The 19,630-nt window shown below is 33.2% G+C and overlaps 2 protein-coding genes across 2 annotated transcripts; both read right to left on the bottom strand.

Annotated features, from left to right (window-relative positions):
- Window positions 1-365: 365 nt before the first annotated feature.
- On the bottom strand, window positions 366-6,829 carry LOC110648546 (uncharacterized). The gene is made up of 9 exons (XM_021802822.2): window positions 6,399-6,829; window positions 6,218-6,310; window positions 5,868-5,972; window positions 4,874-5,026; window positions 3,849-3,947; window positions 3,640-3,768; window positions 2,933-3,112; window positions 2,641-2,757; window positions 366-814 (listed from the first exon to the last, which is right to left on the bottom strand). Exons 1-9 carry the CDS (start codon window positions 6,756-6,758, stop codon window positions 650-652), a joined length of 1,401 nt encoding a protein of 466 aa, XP_021658514.2. The 5' UTR covers window positions 6,759-6,829; the 3' UTR covers window positions 366-649.
- Window positions 6,830-8,365: 1,536 nt separating this feature from the next.
- Window positions 8,366-16,002, bottom strand: LOC110648548 (stress response protein NST1). Its single transcript, XM_021802825.2, has 12 exons — window positions 15,670-16,002; window positions 14,797-14,944; window positions 14,137-14,232; window positions 12,720-12,796; window positions 12,379-12,458; window positions 11,422-11,482; window positions 10,439-10,506; window positions 10,261-10,342; window positions 9,867-9,950; window positions 9,707-9,784; window positions 9,474-9,593; window positions 8,366-8,810 (listed from the first exon to the last, which is right to left on the bottom strand). Exons 1-12 carry the CDS (start codon window positions 15,835-15,837, stop codon window positions 8,634-8,636), a joined length of 1,239 nt encoding a protein of 412 aa, XP_021658517.2. The 5' UTR covers window positions 15,838-16,002; the 3' UTR covers window positions 8,366-8,633.
- Between the last annotated feature and the right edge of the window lie 3,628 nt (window positions 16,003-19,630).

The following is a 19,630-nucleotide window of genomic DNA, read 5'->3' as shown; positions in this document are numbered from 1 at the left end:
GCCGCGCATCCAAAGCGGTTTTTTTATCAACGTCACGCATCGAAAACCATCTTACAGCTTTCTGCATATACTTTTTTTTATATATAATAATTAATGTTACTTCGTTCTTTCTTCATTAATACAAAAACAATCAACCGACCCAAAGGAGTACTAAAAAAAAAAAAAGAAAGCTTTTTTTTTTATTACATATATTTTTCTCAAAAATTAAAAGTGACTTTCACAATTGATTTTGTTCATCATGTGGCGTTCGCATTCCTCTTCACCCAACTAATTATGACATGGTGCTCTTGTTGTGTTTCCGTTTGTAACATTACCATAAGCAAAAAGCAAGGCTAAGCATGCTCACCAATAGTTTCAACAACATATGACTGAAAATTTTCTGTATTCATGCCGAAGATTACAAAACCTACACAAAACCAAAATACAGAAATAGCGACCAACTCACCTCCTCCTCAACCTAGAATATAGAAGGGAAAAAGGAAAAATTAAATCTTAAAAAAATGCCTACAACAAGATGCAGTCTAAAAATGACATGGGAGATTCTCTCTGCATGCTATCCAACATTTACATCCAATAATTTACAAACAATAGATTTTCAAACATAAAAACATGGGAGAGATGAAAAACAAAGAAGCATTGCAAAAATTAATCATCCTGATGGTTGAGCACGCAACTTGTTTGCAACATAGAGCAAATGGCTGATGTTTGTAGGGGGATAGTTCTGGAGAAGCTTGAGATTAGAAGTGAAATCCCCTGCTAGTAGTCGCCTCCGAATGAGAATCAGCATTGCACAACAAATCCGTAGTAAAGTTTCCTGAAAGAGCAAATGTTTGTTAGCTTTCACATTTTTTCATTATCCTCAAAATGTGATGAACTGAATTATAGGCAATTTGACACCAAGGAACTCCACTAGATAATTGGCCAACAAAGATAAAGTGTGAATCTAGTCCAAATATTCAAATGGAAATCCCCACCAGGAGGAGGGTGAGTGGGTTGGGGTTTCACTTGGACTGTGTTGATTGTTGAATTATCAGATATTATAGCTCTTCACATCAATAAGTTCTCACATATCAGACACAAACACTCTGCCTAGATGTAACCATCTCTGTCAGACTTGATAAGATTATCTCAACAGATAAAAGCAAATTCTAGATTTCCTCACACTACAATCAATAATGGTCCTACACAGCTCATTCACGAAGTGTGATTAAAACATTCAATATAGCATTCTATATCTGGTGCAATGGTTGAACCATCTTGGGCTTGAAACCAAGAGATCAAATGTGGAACTGCAACTGGGTAATTGCTTTATGAATTATTCATACTACACTACAGCATTTACACAAACTTTAAGAATTCTAGGTCAAAGATTATAACCAAATTGAACGTATTCCAATAGGCAAATAACTACTCCTGCAATACAAATGCAGTACATCCCTCAAAGTGGGTCACTTTGTTCAATCATTAACATCACTGAAAATCTCCTATGATTGAATCGTTGTCTAATGATAGAAAAGTTTTGCTGATTTCAATAGGGGTGAGCAGGTTTCGATTTTAACTGAAAAAACCAAACCGAACCGATTTAATTTATTTTTTGTTTAATCAGTTCGGTTTTGATTTCTCTAAAAAACAATTAGTTTTAGGTTTGGTTAATTCAGCAAAAAAAAAAACCGAATTAACCAAAAAGAACCAATTTTCTCCCTTGCAAATGCTACACCGTTTTTATCCCCCATATAAATAGCAAAATCCAGCTATTTTTGAAGGCCCTCATCCCTCTCCAGAAGAAAATAGAACGCAACACTCACACCGAAATTCCCTTTCCTCAGTTCCTCTTCCCTTCCTTCTTCTTATTGCCTCCTGCCTTCTCCTCCTTCTCCGCCGATGATGTCCCTCAGCCCTCGGCCAAGCTACAACCCCTGCATGTCCCTCCCTGGGCCTTTGCTTCCATCTTTGGTGAAAGTCTGACAGACAACTCACAGGTATTGCCTCCGGCTCCGCCCTCACTACAACCTCTACATGTCCCTCCCTGGCTCCCCTCTCCGTGACAGACAACTCAACTCTCCCCTCCCTTGGCCTCGCCTGCGCTGCACTTGCATGTGCAAGATTTGCAGATTTGTGAGGTAATTACCCTGTGATCATAGACTACAGATCTATATTTGAAGTTTTGAACCATTTCCATAATGCAGATTTGAGTTAATTGATGTATTTGAACCATTTGCACATTTGTAGATGTGTGAAATGTGATTCTATGTATTTGGTGATTTGCAGATTTTTTATGTGTTTGGACCATTTGCGTAGCTCAATTTTCCTTTTTATTTGGTGATTTTTGTTATTGTGCTAGGGAATAAAGGATCTGGTAAAGTTTGCCAAGGATTTGGGGGAGTTTTGCTCTGTAATGCGAATTGGAGAACCAATTGACCGAACTGAACCAATTTTTTCAGTTCGGTTAAATTTGGTTTTACTAGTAGTTTGATTTGTTACAAATATATATTTTTTGGTTATTCGGATTTTGCAGCTCGTTACAGTTCAGAATCGCTCACTATATTGTGGCCCATACCCCTAGGCAGGATGGGACCCACGTTTTACCTATCATATACCAACTTCAACTTCAAGTTAAATAAAAGGGGAAATGGGTTTTACCTGTGGACCTTCAGGGTCGCTCAGAAGTGTGTCCCAAATATGAAGACAATCAGCAAAATTGAATTCCTGAGTCAAGAGGAGAGTAATCCACCTAAATGCATAAAATTGGGGGTTGACCTGTTATATTCAAACACAAAGTGGCAAGCCATTAGAGAAGAATTATCTAACCCAAAGACAAGCCTAGTAGCCTACAATCATACATCTGATAATATTAAATATACTACATAAGAAAGCCATTTTAAAATGCATCCATGCTTCAAAGAAAATGAATTAGTACTTTAAAATATCTTACCTTGGTTGTGACCTCAAGATGGCGCCAAAGTTCTTCATCATGTTCTTTCAAAAGCTGTGACAACTTTGTAATTGTTGAACGAATCCCAACAACACTGTTATCAAGTTGCTGACAGAAATGATCCCGAAATCCACTTAATAATTCAACAAAACAAAAGAATGTGTCTGCTTCAGAACAAGCCTGCAAAACTTAAAAACAGCAAATGATAAATCAAAAGAAATCAAAAAGAAAACAAAATAAACAAAGCATACAGGTCATCATTGACCACAAATTAATGATGACAATAAGCATGTTGTACATTGTCTGTATTCTCCCTAATCTGGGGAACAGCAAATGGGCAGTGTTTATTCTTTCTGTTTCTTCCCAAAAGAGGCTAAACCCAAGGGAATGATATGACATTTCTATCATCTTCCCTTTCTCTCCCCTCCACGGAACTCCTCAACAATTTCTTTGAAAACAGTATGTCCCTTTCATATGCTTGTGAAACTAAAGCCGATAAATCATTTGTGAATTCTACTAAAAGGTAAATCAATATTCAAGTGTTCCCTTAAATTTGCTGAAAAACAATTCATAGATTATAGACAAGACAAGATCAAATTCAAACTGCAAGCCAGTGAAGAAGGTAAATACCTATCAAAATATTTTATGAGAAACAGATGCATGATATAGATTGAAATGGCCAATTGCATAAATAAACATGAACTTACCGCCATTTCCTCGTCAGGGTCATTTCTAAATACATAAAAAAGAGGTGCCAGAATTTCATTCATCCCTTGAACATATCTTATGCCCGGATTTAATTTAGCAAATACAATCAGTATGTTTTTCAAAGCCTCCTGAAGATGAAAGGCACATGTAAGTCAGCCAAACAAATTAAGTTTGCATCAAACATCAAATATAAACAACACCAGCAAACCTGATTGGATTTTGCAAAAGATGAGTCCCCAGAAAAGAAGTGCAAGTCTGGATGAGTACGTTTCACATCTCGGTCAATTTGCTCCATGATCTCTGCGTCCTAAAAAATGAAAAGGTTGGAGTTACGTATTTCACAAAAACAAAAACGATGATGCTGCAAATACTTCTGCTGAATGCTGATATCATGTATTACAGCACAAATGCACAGGGTGTTGAAATATTATGATAACATTGATAACGGCCAACAAGGCCTCTACTAACGCATATCAGGGATCATATGCACCTGGCACATGCAAAACATCTTCACCAAAAACAGAAGATACATTTTCAGCGATAGCTATTACAATAGAGGGCATTCCATTACATGTCACAACGTGCTACATAAATACTTTTAAATCATTTGCCCGGAACACCACAAACAAAAATCAGGAAGGCATCCTCAGATCAAATATTTTATCCATTCATCTATTTGTTTTGAAAATTTTGCAGCAGAAAGATCCAAACCTTACTGACCCAAATCCCAACCCACCAGTACCACCTGGAGAAACTTCAAGCTTTAACAAGCATATTCACCAACTTCATTTTCCTCTTCTCAAGTCCATGACAATTGAGATGTAGGTACAAGGAGACGTTTATTAGAGTGATGGACCAGAACATTTTGGGAACCAGATCTCAATACATTTTAACTAAATGTGAAAATCTAGTCATCTTCCTCAAGAAGAGAAAGATCATTAATAAGTGACAAAAAAACATGATGTTTAAGTAAGCCAACCCCCACCCAACCTGACCCAACCCTTACTTTTCTCACAAAGAAGAAGATGATGAAGACTCTCTTCTTGTTAAACTGTCAGCCAAACACTTTAAATACACACTTTTTACAGAACCCTGGAAGTTAAATTCATGAGAAATGGAACACAAGTTATTAAGTAACATGATTCAAGTTTTCTTTTTTATTTATTTATTTCTCGTACATAGAAAATGCCTAAGGTTAAAAGTATCACATCCCCAAAGCAAATAAATTGATACCTGGAAGAACTGATTCCAGATGCTGGTCTTCCCAAGGCTCAAAGGATGCTCTCCATGGGTTATTTGTGATCTTGATAGCATACCACTGCTTTCACTTTTTGCCTCATCATTTTCACAAACTGTGGATTTCTCCAACCTCCTTGTGATTTCCGACTAACTAGCACAAAAACAATCAGAGATCCAAAACTATTTACAAGTACAAAGTACTAAAATAAATGCAAACTAGATTCTTATTGCATGAATTGAGTAACTAATCATCTCATGCTAGTATCCTATCTATGACAAGTAAAGCCAACTCAACGAGCATATATCTAGTATCATGATTTAACTTATGCTCTTTAAGTGCAGACTGCAGCCTTTTATGGCTTTTTATGGTTTAACTATGCGGTCAACCTTTAAGGACTTCACAAAATCCCACAATTTGAAAAAGTTGACCACGAGATGAGGTAAAGAGAAACCTCAACAGCAGGGAAATAGCTGTGTAGTATCATGAGCATACAACGATTTTAGTTTCAAATAGTGTTAAATTTGGAAAGAGTGTTAATCAAATAATAATTTAATTCATTTTAATTCAAACTTATATAAGTAATTAGATTACTTTACACATCAAAATGACTAGTCAAGCCAATATTGCAATCTAACCACTTATATTTATATTTTATGTTTATACTTTCCCAAGGTGGAATTTATAATCCCAAAACTCAACCACATGGTTGTCATTTGACAAATCAACTCAACTCAACTCAGTCTTTATCCCAAGAATAATAAGTTAATTACTTATATAACTTATATAAGTTAATTACTTAACTTATAAACTTGTATAAGTAATTAAATTGCTTTACACATCAAAATGACCAGTAAAGTTAACGTTGCAATCTAACCGCTTATATTATCCTTTTATGTTTATGCTTTCCCTAATGCCAACAGGGTCTTTTCCAAAGCAACAAATTTAGAATAACAAAATCAAGTAAACAAAATCAACAACATGACTTACAGGATTGATTAAAAGCTCCTCTTTAAAATGCTTGTACTGAGACCTCTTCTTAGCCAGTTCACTTGACCAAAGTGAGCGATCAGCTGGTAAATACCCCAGTAAAAGCTGCCAAAATCATTTGAAGATACATTAAAAAAGGGGCCATTTATCCTCAACTTGAATGTGAAATTCTTATTGCTAAACCCCAAATTAATTACCAAAATCAGCTCAAAAAAGACCATCAGATAACCTAAAATTCCAATTTCCTAAAAATTTTTATAGCAACCAAATCAGAAACTTGAAAACCACAATTCACTTAAATCAAATTACAGAGAGAGAGAGAGAGAGAGAGAGAGAGAGAAAGCGAGTACCTTCCAGACCTTGGAACGAATGCCAGCACCATCAGGTATCCCCTGAGATGCAATTCTCCTTAACTCCCTAATATTTACCACCTTCTTCGACAACTACATTCACATTCCACCACCAGAATCAAAACATGTACGCATACATATACTTAAGAGAGAGAGAAATTATCAAAGAAGCAATTCTGACCTCGGTCAAGAGCTGAGCCTGTCTAGAAATATCCTCAGCAGAGGGACCGGCAACGGAGTTCCCATTATCCTCCTCATTATTATTGATATTACTACTAACGCTGTTTCGCGAATCCTTATCTTTATCCTTAATTTTGATTTCAGGCTTCGAAGGACGAGGAGGCTGCTCTCTTATTGAGGCCGGCGTTGAGACCGGAACCGGTGACCCATCGAGAGGCTCGGTTGGGGTGGCGGTGTCGGCGATAATGGAGTGTTTGGACGAGTAGCGTTGAAGGCGATCGTCGTCGGCGGAGGAGGAAGAACTGGTGGTAGTGGCCCAGAGAGAGCTGTTGAGCCAATCAGGAACCTTTTTCTTCACCATTTCAAGAGAGATTGATACAGAGAGAGAGAGAGAGAGAGAGAAGATTTGAAGTGGTTAATGGAGTTCTCTGGTAACTGAGCCCATATTTGGAGTTTCTTTCTCTATTTGTGCTTTCGCAGAAATGACAGAAGGGGAAAATGGAGTCACACTGCGGTTATGAAATGGTCGTCACGGTGCAATTGGGAGGGCCCGGTTAACAGGTTAATTATTTTTTAAAAGTAAAATTATTATTTAATTGGTCAATTTTTTTATTTAAAAAAATATATATATATATATTTTTTTTAGGATAGTAAATAATAGTAGAAAAAAAATGTAGCTAGAAAATAATAGTTATTGAAATTATTTTTTAATGAAATTTAAGTTTAAATTAATTAATATAAATTAAATTTACTTCATTAGTTAAAAGCCGTTGCACTTAGCTCTTAGGGTTTCCTGAGCCCTCGCATGGCCCCAATCAAGTGATCTTATACATAGGCCCTTGAGATTTTACATCAAATATAAAAAGGTGTATGTTATGAGATTTTGTATCATAATAAAATTATCATGATATTATTAAGAAATGTGTTTTTGTTATTAAATCATGCATATCTTTGTTAAAAAAAAAAACCAACCGTTGCACCAAACCGTTAAAAAATAAAACCGAGTAAAATGGTTAACCAATGATAGTTTCAAAATTTTGGCTCATAACTGAGCCAACTCACCCCTACTTGAATTTTGATTCCATAAAGCATCACTGAATAGTTCAACAGTCTATTTTGTTTAGTATGTGTTGTTCTCTTTTAGAAAAAAAATGTTTAAATTATTAAAAACAGTTTTCTTCCTCATATCAAGTTACGTAATTGAGACAAAAATATTGATAATATTTATAAATAGAATAATGAATGTCATAAAAGGAATACCTTTATAATAAGAACTTATTTTATTTAAATGAATCACTTTTTAAAAATTTTATTTTTTATGAAATAAATTATTTAATTTAGAGTAACTTACCGATAAAAAAATAGTAAAAGTGAACACTTATTAAATAAGTTAATTTCTTATGCTTCTTAAAAGCTTAAAAGTTTTTTTAGAATAGCATAAAATTGTGTGTTCACAAGAGTAACCACTCATGCAAACCACCAAATATTCTGAAGCCAAGCGTGACCCGAGAATCCAATTGCTTTCGGATTATAGCTTTTGTTGTCTTGAACTTTATTCAGGGCCATGTGTTTTGCATAATTGCAATTTACAGAACACAAGTGGGGGGCACCCTTTTGCCGTGCATATTCGTTCAATCCAATCTCACTTATTTTCTTATTCTATTACTTCAATTCTGGGCTTCTAGCCCATCTCCCGATAAAAATTAAAAAAAAAAAAACAAAAAACAAAAAACAAAATAGTAAAAACTGGGAACTCATATTGTGTACTCATTATTTTATTTCTCATTTGAACATTGTTGAAGAAATATCATTCCATTGGATTTTTTTATAAATTATTATTTCATCTCTATGTCAAGAATAACACTCGGTGGCTTAATCTTTATTGTTTCAATTATTGCCAACATTTTCTCAGTTGTATTTTTTTTCCAATCGTCGATCATTAAAGAGAAAACTTAATAAGAAATCAAATTTAACATCAAATTGATTTTTTTTTTCACATTATTTTAATAATAAAGCCATATCTATAGGCCTTGGGCAACCATAAGTATACAGCAGTAGATGGAAGATACAGCTCGAATAAGCTCGGTGGTGGTGCTGTCAATTTCAACAATGTATAAATTCACAACTGGCTACTCACTCAAATCTAACCAACATGAGGCTTAATTGTACAATTCTTGAAAATACTTTGCACTTTTCTGGAAAAGAACACTTTTCAGTACATGGAAATTTCTTGAACTTAAAGAACACCAAAAAATGGATTATTAATTGCAGAATTCAGCTCAGACCCAGCAGAATTCAGCACTGCCGTCTCAACCTTGTCCCTTGGTAAGAAAAGGAACTCATCCCCTTCAATTTTCTCAAAACCGCATAGCTCCAGAAACTCGACGCCCCCTTTCAATGAACCAACTCTATCCTGTTTAATGAAATTCAAATTACAGTGAATAAAAAAAATTAAAAAAAAAAAATTAGAAAGGTCATCATGTGCAGATAAAAATTAATTGATCATAAAAAATGATGCAATAAACATGGAAGTTGATTCTAAATAATCATGATCTATTTAGCCGCGAACTATTAGAATTCGAAAATAAGATTAGATTATACAGCTTGTAAGGGCAGAGGAGATTATAGATGTAAGAAATGAACTTGGGATCTCATGGAACTGAGCAGCAGCAAAGATAGAAATACAAGTGCTACAAGTGGCAAGGAAGACTGATCAGAATATGCTGAAGGAAGCAAGGATGATGCTTTGTTAAAAAACACCTCCATTAGTCCACCTGCATTTAAACATGCATGCACATGAAAGGGAAAAAAGATGCAAGGGATTTGGTTAAGCTGAGCATCTAGGGATTCTTAGCCCTTGTGAAGTATTTCATCCCAAGTTGAAGTCATACAACTATGTCCCATTTAGTGGACGACAGCCCTCAGGATTTATCCCCATAATTTCTTGGTATGTGCAGAATAAGAGCACCCAACATGAACAAAGACTACGTTTTTTTTTTAAAAAAAAAAAGAAGAAAAAAGAGCATGCCTAGATACTAATGTAGGAATTATAATATCTGGAATAAAAGTTCCATACCTGAAAGGTTTGGTTGTTGACCCTAATTTTTCGGTACTTCTCCTCACTAGGATTTTTGGCAACATTCCCTATGTAAGTGAGGAGAGTCTGGAATGCTCTCTTCACTTTAGCATCATCATCCTACACTCGCAGAAAGCAAAGGTAATTGAGTCTATACTATAATGCTAAAAAGAGAAATCAAACTGTGGTTCAACTGCATTACCAAATGATGACACAGGGAGAGCTGTAAATACCTTGTGAGTCTGCTTAAGAGTTCTCAAACACTCTCTCATTTGCTCAACTTTTGTGGCAGGCCTAACAGGCAAGGAGCTCTGCAAAACATATTTGCAGTATGTTCCACAATTTATTCAATTTTTGAATGGAAAAAATCAAGCTCATAATTATTCCCCTTACCTTTTTCTCCTCTACAACAGGTGCTGAAGGTTTTACAGTTGCAGGATCTTCTGGTGGCAATCCAAGCCTCCTTCTTCTTTCTGCCTGTGAAACATCCAACTAAAATCAGGGATCAACTACAAAAAATGGACCACTCCAAATATAAAGTAAACAACAACTGTGATGCAGTATGTTGGACAGCGATAGAAGGATTAATACAATTTTTTGGTATCTTCAAATTGAGATCTAGCAAGATCTTGGTTTTTAGCATCTAGAGAAGTTTAAATGCTTTTCTTTCTCAAGAAGTATTAAGTTAATTAAAAAAGAACAAGCAAAACTTGCCCAATTTCATCAAATTATAGAACTACTATTTTAATACTCAGTGGTGCAAACAAAGCAAAATGATAGAAGTAACCTTGTCCTCTTCCAACTTCTGACGAATTTTTTCCCTTGCCCTCTTCTCTTCTTCTTTCTCTGCCTTTCGCAGGGCCAGTAAACTGATAGAGAACAATGTATCTTTCATCAAACAACTTAAGAAAAAAGCATCGGACCATACTAAATACAACAAAAAGACACATTAGATGAAGACAAACCGTTTTCTTTCATTTTCTTCCTCAATTCGTTTAGCTTCTAGGAGTTCCTTGCCAATTCGAATTCTCTCCTAAAAACAGTAGTATAAGTATGTGCTCAAGACATGAGCAATATATAAATGAAGGTCATTAAGATACAAGATAACACATCAAAGGAAAGGATTCATGTTGTATCCAGGAAACAGAATTCTAAATAAGAGTTAAACTCCCAAGGAGGCAAAAGCAAACAACAATATATAATACCACACGTATAAAGATTTGCCTTTTATGAAAAATGCTGTAAGAAAATATAAATTCTGTGAGAAATATGCTTTATCTCTGCAGATAATGTCATTCAAATTGCTATTCAACTACTACTGCTTGAATTGTGGAGATTATATTTGGAAATTAAACTCTGTGTTCATCAATGTATCAGTAAGTACCAGATATGTGTGAAACAATCCATGTTTCTATGATAAAGCTTGAATAAAAGGTTAAATTACAAACTTCGGACACAATAGATGCATCATAGAGTTTAAGACAGCCTCATGGAAAGAAAGATTATGCATCAAGCCACCATGTTTATCTATTACTGTAATCTCCTATTAGATTGTCTATTTCTTTTTCATACTACATTTGTTGCACTAGCTGGCAGTGTTATTCTTCTGAGAATGGAATGCCAATGGAGTGATATAAATTGAGAATGTCTATGCTATGTTACATAAGAAAGTCATGAAAATGCAGCTACTTTTCCCTAAAATGTATGGCCTATGCAAGCTTTACCATGAAGAAGGAAAAAAAGGTACAAGTATGGCAAGCTGCTGAACTCAGGTTGTGACAAGGACGAAAACCAAACAAGGCATTATCTCCTGAGTTTTTAATATGCTCCATTAAGCATTTCATTAGTGCAATGGGAAAAACTGGCAATATGCTTGAAAAAGGTATTAATGTACATACTTTTGATACAGAAAGTTCATATAAAAGAGAAGTCAAAGAAAATCAAGAACCTTTTCCCTCTCTCTTTCCATTCTCTTCTCTTCCTCTTCCTTCTTCTTGCGAGCACGCTCCCTTCAAATCATTTACACAAAAGAGAGGCATGAGATAAAACCCTAATAGAAAGGCTTTGGAAGGTGGAGGCCAGAAGGAGGGGTGGGAAGGGCAGAGAGAAGACATCAAAAGAATCCGATACATATTTGTCCTTCAAAGATAACTTTCAAGGTCAAATTATGTGGTTTAAGGTAGTTTCTATGGTTACTTTGTCTAAAACAATGTAGGATTCCTTTGTTTCACAAAAAACTTAAACTTTACATAAAATTAGTTAACATGAAAATTTTTGTGAAGCAAAGCAATTCTACTTTGTTGAAAGCAATGTAACCATAGAAGCCACCATGGTTAACGTTCAAAACACTGAGTATAACAAATGATAAATAAAAATCAAAATTTTAAACTTGCAGATGCATTAACATATGCTACCATAAAGGCATGCAATTACGCAGGAAATAAGCAAACAGCAATAAACATGAATGCATGGAACAGTCCAGAGGGCAATTTTTTTAGCAGTCCAACAATAGCAGTCCATAATAGTTTCAATAGTAGTAGTTTTATGATGCCATAGGAAACTTAAAACAGGGTCTTCAAACAATTAGTTTCAAGAGTTGTAGATTTCCTTTTCACAAAAAAATTGCAAGAGCTTTCTCACCCTTCTCAAAATCTACTTCAGAAGGCCAATTACATATATAATCCCGCTACACTTATCCAATAAAATCAAGGGTCAAATAAGGAACATGTTAGAACAAAACCTATACTGAACCCATCCCATCTTCTAACTGATGCAAGGCCAAGAGGCCTGCAGCAGCAAGAACAATAATAAAAAAATAAATAAGAGAATTAACAGTATCAGTGATAAAAAAAAACAATTAAATGGTATGAAAATGAAGATAAAATTGCAAGCTAACACATCTTACTTTAGCTCTTGTGCTTTGAGATTCATTTCTTCTGGTGTAAGAGTAGGTTTAGGAGCCTCAACTTTGGTGTTAGCAGATATCTGGGAAAATATTCAAGAAAGTTAAATCAGAGAGAAGAAAAGTTCAAACAGAGGGGGGAATTGAGTTAATGAAATGGTTACAGAAACTTAAGATTTCAGTAAACTACAGGCTGAACTTTAAATCAGCAAGAAATTCATTGCATGTGACAATTAGAGCTTTGTGTACACAGCCACAGACACTCTCAAAGAATGAGGTGGAACAGAAAGTAAAAAGGAAGATGCACAAAAGCAAATGAGGGAAAATGAACAAGAATATCATACCAAGGGCATTTCATCTATGTCTGGGTCATTCTCATGCTCAACTACCCAATTAACAGCAGCTTCAAGACTGGAATTTCCTGAAGAAAAAGAAACCCACCATTGCAGCAAAAGCTCTCAGATTTAATTGTAAACAAGATTTAGAAACCCAAAAAAAGATCCAAAAATACAGATCATCTCCTTCCTCCCATTTACACATATAATATCTCTAGTGACACTTAGATTATATGGACAATGTTGCAGATTCATAGAATTGCATGCATTCCATTGTCTGCACATCTAATTCATATGACTATGACTTGATTTAGCTATCAGCTCACAGCTATGAAGCACAGAAACTTTAGGGTACCAGAGTTTTTCAGAAATGAAACTGAAACTCTAGGAAACTTTCCTGAAAAGTTTTGGGGCTGTTTCTGTGATTTAGAAAAAATTGGAAACACATTTTTAATTTTTTTCTTTAAAAAAAAAAATGTTCCTTTCGTCAACGAAAAATCATGAAATTTAGCAACAAAACAAGCCTATTGAGGAACAAAGGATTTGCATCTAATTATTGTATAAGAATGAGATTGTTAAAGATATTGATTCAAAGAAGGCCATAAAGAAGCAAAGTGCATGTCTTTTATATTCTTCTTCTTTTTTTTTTTTTTTTTTTGGTGTTTAATATAAGATTTTTTATATAAAAAATAAAATTTATAAATATATCCCTATATTTTTATATAAAATTAAAATTTATAAATATATCTATATTTTTAAATAAAAAATAAAAATCTACAAATATACCACCATATTTTTTCTATATACACATTTCTGTTTCCTATAATTTTAGAAATTGTGTTTCTCTGTGTCCATTCCCGCGTTTCCAATTCTGTGTTACATAGGCTGACAGTTTAACTGCCGCAAATTAGGAGTTTCTTCCCAATATTCAACTGTCAATGTCTCTTTTCACATCTATGGGTAGGTAAGCAAGTGATGGTACAATCAATTATTACAAACATGCATATATACTCTTCCTCATATGCATAAACAAAGTTATGGTACCAATTTGATGGAAATTGCTTATATCAATGTCCTCTAGAGCTGCATGATACTGAACTTTGGAGTAATGTGTGCATGAGTTGCTTACGCATTAGATCCAGCAAAATAGCCATATTGCAGTTTATACCCTAATTTTCACACACACTATAGAACCAAATTACCCTATATGCAGAAACAAATCACCTTCCAAATAACTAGCACTGATAATTTTCAGAAGATCCTTGGTGCATTTTTGATCGCTCTGAATTTAATTTCAATGCCTAAAGTAAACAAAACCATATTTATACACGTTCACATATATTTTTCACACCTCAGCCACAACCAACAATGGCCACTTCTAAACTCCATTGAGGAAATAATAAGATAGTACTGGCAATGGTCTTACCAGAATAATGAAGTGCCCGAGTTGCCCGCGCCTTTGGGAAACCCATTCCTTCTAGTTCCTCAAGGAGCTTTTGGTCAACCTCTGGAGCAACCATTTCTAGAGAATGAACAGAAATGAACATCATTATGTTGCATAAAGGTAAACATGACATTATAATTGAACAGATTATAACATATGATTGAAATGGCACCAATGAACAAAGAGAGATTCATCTGCAAATTAGTGAATTTAGAAGTTTCAAAACATCCTGCATATGAAAAAATTAAAGTAAACGATACACCACCAGCACAGCAAATTAAGTCATCCATACGTAATAGCAAAAAAACATAATTCCTATCCTTCAAATGTTATTCTACTTCTTTCATCTCACAAGAAAAAGATAGTGAGAGGTATCATGAAAGCTTTTTCTTGCCTTTGCTAAAGTATAAGTGCAACCCCATAAGTTTTTCTCCACCAAACCCAACTACATTAACAGCATATAATTAAACCTTAGAATGCTGTTGAGCTAAGGCCGATGGGAGAACAGCCAGCCAATAACTAGAAACAATAACATCATATAACCCATCATTGATATAACTAATCAATGATAACTGATAAATGCTTCTTAAAAATTAGGAAAAAAAAATCATACAACCATTGCAGGACATCAAAAAGTGGTACCTTCAGGCTGGCTACTGGCGCTCACATCAACAGGCTCATCGACATCCATTGGTGCCTTTGGAACCTCTAGACTGATTGGTTTTGTTGCCTCAGAAGTCTTATCCACAAACTCTGTATGTCCAGTTCTCTTTGTGTGCAGATCACTTTCCTTCATCACAAAACAAAAACAAAATGTTGGGAATCTCAATTGAAAGAATATGAAGTAGAAGGGCAATATATAGAAATGTTTGTAACATTAAATTGGCTAGTAATTTTGTAAAATATCTTAATCACTTATATAAATCCTAATTAATAATAAATTAATATTGTTGTGGGCGTTTACACTTGGGCGGGAAGTGTTGGAAATCTCACATTGAAAGAATATGAAGCAAAAGTGCAATATAAACCCTAATTAATAATGAATTAATACATAATTTTACCAGTATTCCGAATTTAACACAAAACCCCACAAGTTCTTCAGCTGAATAACGAGAAAAAATATATAAAAAAAAATTCTACAAACATACTTAAATTAATCCGTTGAGGTTTAATCTCTCGCAGATCAAAGCATGAACTTTATATAAAATCCAACAAAGACTACATCAAGCTTTAGACTGCATGTGATCGATTTGAAAATAACTTGCATAACTTCGATTCCCTTCAAGTTCCAAGAAGTCCAATGCCAACATAATATTACAACATTATTCCAAATTCCAGAGTCCCACCGCACCCACAAAGAAAAATCAAAACTGTCATACTTCAAAAGATTCAATTCCACATCAACCCCACTTCTGTGGCAATCCCAGACCCATTTAATTAAAAAAAGGAAGGGGGGAGGGGAGAGAGAGAAGAAAAAGAAAATAACAGTAAATGGTGATATTGATTAAATCGTACTGTTTTGGATCGGCAAGGTTTTCCGCAAGTAGTGCAGACAAGATTGAGGACGGCCTCCGTGGACTCTGAGAAGTTGGAGTGAGAGGTCAGCTCGGCGTGCTCCTGAGCCTCCTGTACGGACTTCAATAGGGCTCCACAGTCCCCGCACTTCAACGATACTCCAGCCATTGATTGATCGATCGATCAGTCCGTCGATATGACAAGTGAGAAGAGATTTGAAGTGGAGAACTTTAGGAGAATCCTTGCAGTGTTGGGGTTGATTCACTACCTGGAAATTATTGGCTTTAGCCTTGTCGACGATTAAACGTCAAGACGGTTGAAATAAGGATGTGTTTGGGCCCTAGAAAAATAGGTTAGGTTAGGTTAGGTTTTGAAACCGTGGCCAGGCCTAAAAGGGGCTGGGTTTGGGTTTTAACTAATTTATTTTCTTTTACTTTTTTTCCAACTACCCCTTATTCAATTCAAATAAAAAATTTCATTATTATCAAATTAAAATTCATTAATTTTTATTTTATGATTTAATTGTTGCATTTTATTTTTTCTTTAATATATTAACCTGCTAAATAAATTGTTAAATTCAAATTTTTTATATAACTAATTTTAAGCCTTATTCGATATTTAATAATTATCAGTTATTTTATTAATCATTAATTATTTAAAATTAATTTTAAATATTTATATAACTGTTAAAATAAAAAATTTTGATAAAAATAATGATATAACCTAATCAAAACACTCTTAATTTTTTATAAATCACTTTTCTAATATCTAAATATTAGTATAAATATTATATTATTAAATAATATAAATAAAAAATAATAATATTTTAAATAGAAGTTATTGTCGAACATAACACAATTAATACTCAAATTTAAAAATTCACCATTATGAATATGTCTCAAATATTAATTCATTAAAGCTCATCGGTGATATTGCCTTATCTTTTACACTTTATATTTCTACATTATTTTGTGATTGGGGTTTGAGTTGCATTGTATTTATCTAAATTATTATTGAAAAATTATATGTGATATTGGTATCGTTTGAGATCGGTAATATTGTTACATAAATAATAGAGCTTTTATCACAATTTTATTTTGTTATAAATTATTTTTTAAAATTATTAATAATTATAATTTAAATAATTTGATAAACTCTAATTTAGTGACGAGAATAATAAAATAAAAAATAAAATCAAAGTAATTTAAATTAAAATAAATGATTAATCTAATTTTAATAACTATTTTAAACGTGTATTCAAAATCAAATACTATTGCAAATTTATACAAATTTATTTATCATAATTGAATTAAAAATCAAATTAATTTAAATGAGTTCATACTCGAATTAAAATTAAAATTTTATTATTTTAATATTTATATATTATAAAAATATATTTACAATTATATAAAATATAATTATTTAATTCAACTTTTTTGAAGCAATTATTTAATTCTAAATAAAAATCATTTAAATTAAATATTACGATATTTAAATTCGACTCTATTAGTTATTCGAATAATTAACATATTCCATGGAAATTTTAAAACCAATGAAATGGAAAAGTAATGGATGCAATGGAAAGATGAAGTGTAGATGCAACCATCCTTTGAATAATTATTAAAATATGATAAAAAATAAAAATAATATTAAATTTAAACTAATTTAAATTTAATTAAATTTAAATTTTTTTTTTGTGGTGTGCCAAAGTCATAGTTCATTAATTAAAAAGCCTTGAGCTTAGTACAAGCTAAAGTCCAAAGATACAATTGAAACAGAAAAAGCCTCCATTAAACCTAGCTAAAGAACAAAGATTACATAACAAACCCATAGCTAGAGGCCCAAAAACAAATATAAGGATCCAAAAAACCAACCCAGTTCCAAGTCCAAGAAACTTATTCTCGAGCAAACAACCCTAGAAACTTGATCCACAGTTGCAAAACCCGAGAGACATGAAGTTTTGTGCTGCCTCACCATGCAAAAAAGTTCTACAGCAACACTCTAGGGAAGATCTAAACAAACAGATGAGGCACAAAGGGAGACCCATCAAAGCCATAGCCTTACATCCAAGGGTCTCCCATAATACTACAACCCAAGAGATATCGCACTTCACAAGGACCCAAAAACACAGATGGAAGAACCAAGCCAAGGTAGATGGACCAGCAAGACGAAGAAGCATAGCAGATTGCTCCAAGAGGATGATGAGGCAGAGCTTGGTTAGCCAATTAAGCCTTGGAGTTAGCCATAGATGTCATAGCCGGCGAAGGACCCCCCAAGGTACCCACATCCCTTAAAAACGCAAACCCTCCCAGAGCCAAAAAGATAGAGAATGATGGAAAAGCATTAATACTTGCATGCAACATCTAAGGCTAGACAAAGCAACTCCAATCTATGGTAGATCAAAGAAGGCTCTCTCAAATCAGCACCATCTACTAAACCACCAAAACTTATTTACACACAACATCCCACCGGGAGGGAGAGATTATAACCCACTACCAAATAGAGGAGAGGAATGTCTCCCCTGCCCGGATGGGGTAAAGGAGACAGCAGATCCGGCAAAGCAAGAGACCAAGTGTCTCAGGCAACTGAGGAAACTATAAGAGAAATGGAGAAGCGTTGTACAAAGAGTTGGCTCCTTTGTTCACTTCCTTCTAGGTTCTTTTAAGTACATATACTGATAGTATAAATATTTTATGAGCAGCGATATGAAATACTCTAATAAATTTACCAAATAACCAAATAAGACTTCAGCATATTATCTATTATTTATTTTACCAGTTTTTAATTTTTCAATTATTCTTAAATTTCACAATACCATATTTACTTTGCAATTAATCAATCAAAAAGTTCTCTTCTAATTTTCTATTCACTTGCCTTTAGTTCATTAGATTGGCAAAACTGCATTTAATCTAATTAATTTCTATAACCATTTGATTTTAAAAATTACAAGCACAAATAAAATAATATATTCAATACCTAGCACCTCCACAAAATCTAAAGTAATCGAAATTGTATAGTATTTTATATTGATTATGTACTACTTATTTTTCATTTTAACAAAACTTAAAGAACAAAGGGAGAGAGAACACAGAGTATGGGCATTTTGAGCTTGAAGAAACGAGAGCACGGGTAGCCTTTCAAGGTTCATAATTTTGAAGAACACACTTGATAAAGGAAAAAAAATTTTCCAGCTTTTTGCACATAACATAAAAATGTTTGTCAAATCGGAGATTTCAGAGTGTTTACTTCCCTTTTAAACTTGATTAACAACAAAAGAAAATTTCACTTTGATATTTTATTGTTTCACAAAAGCTGCAACTTGCATGCCATGCAAGCCTAAAAAATGCTAATTTAATTTATATTTTTTTAATTACTTTTTTTTTTCTCGCTTATGACACCACGCAATTTTTATAATTAATTTAAATTTAACAATTAACTGATTAATTCATCATCATTATAAATCTTAAAATGATACCTGAGTTAGGGATGGTAACAAATTAATTTTTATAAATACCTAACTTGATTGAATTTTAAGGCTCCATTTGTGTTAGGAAAAATATTTTTTTGAAAAATATTTTTTTGAAAAATATTTTATGTATTTTTTAGTGTTTAGAGGCATTGAGGAAAATTAGCCAATAGAAAATATTTTCCTAATCAAAAGAAAATTAAGTTATTTTTAAGAAAAATGCCTTATATTTTTTAAAAAAAAGTCATTTTTTATTTTTTAAATTTTAATAAGATAAATATAAATATATATATATATATATGAAATAAATAAATATAATTAATTTAACGTTATAACCAAATAACGAAGAATATTTTCATGAAAAATAATTTTTTAAAAATATATTTTTCTATAATAACATAGATTTTAAATAAGAATTTTATAAATTTTAATGGTATTTAAATACTATTTTAATATTATCTAATTAATTTACAGTTTTGTAATACTTTCATATTT

This window comes from Hevea brasiliensis, chromosome 4 (genome assembly GCF_030052815.1).
Source record: "Hevea brasiliensis isolate MT/VB/25A 57/8 chromosome 4, ASM3005281v1, whole genome shotgun sequence".
Classification (NCBI taxonomy): Eukaryota; Viridiplantae; Streptophyta; class Magnoliopsida; order Malpighiales; family Euphorbiaceae; genus Hevea; species Hevea brasiliensis.
This window is presented reverse-complemented; position numbering and strand designations above follow the sequence as displayed.

What these genes read in the sequence shown, in the direction of transcription:
- LOC110648546 (XM_021802822.2), bottom strand. Translation starts at nt 6,758, where the DNA reads ATGGTGAAGAAAAAGGTTCCTGATTGGCTCAACAGCTCTCTCTGGGCC. An exon ending in ACCCTGACGAGGAAATGGCG is followed by an intron (nt 3,113 to 3,639) that starts GTAAGTTCATGT and finishes TAAGTTTTGCAG; the next exon opens with GCTTGTTCTGAAGCAGACAC. An exon ending in GCGACCCTGAAGGTCCACAG is followed by an intron (nt 815 to 2,640) that starts GTAAAACCCATT and finishes TTGCTCTTTCAG; the next exon opens with GAAACTTTACTACGGATTTG.
- LOC110648548 (XM_021802825.2), bottom strand. Translation starts at nt 15,837, where the DNA reads ATGGCTGGAGTATCGTTGAAGTGCGGGGACTGTGGAGCCCTATTGAAG. An exon ending in AACCTTGCCGATCCAAAACA is followed by an intron (nt 14,945 to 15,669) that starts GTACGATTTAAT and finishes TTTGTGATGAAG; the next exon opens with GAAAGTGATCTGCACACAAA. An exon ending in GAAGAAAATGAAAGAAAACG is followed by an intron (nt 10,343 to 10,438) that starts GTTTGTCTTCAT and finishes GTTCTCTATCAG; the next exon opens with TTTACTGGCCCTGCGAAAGG.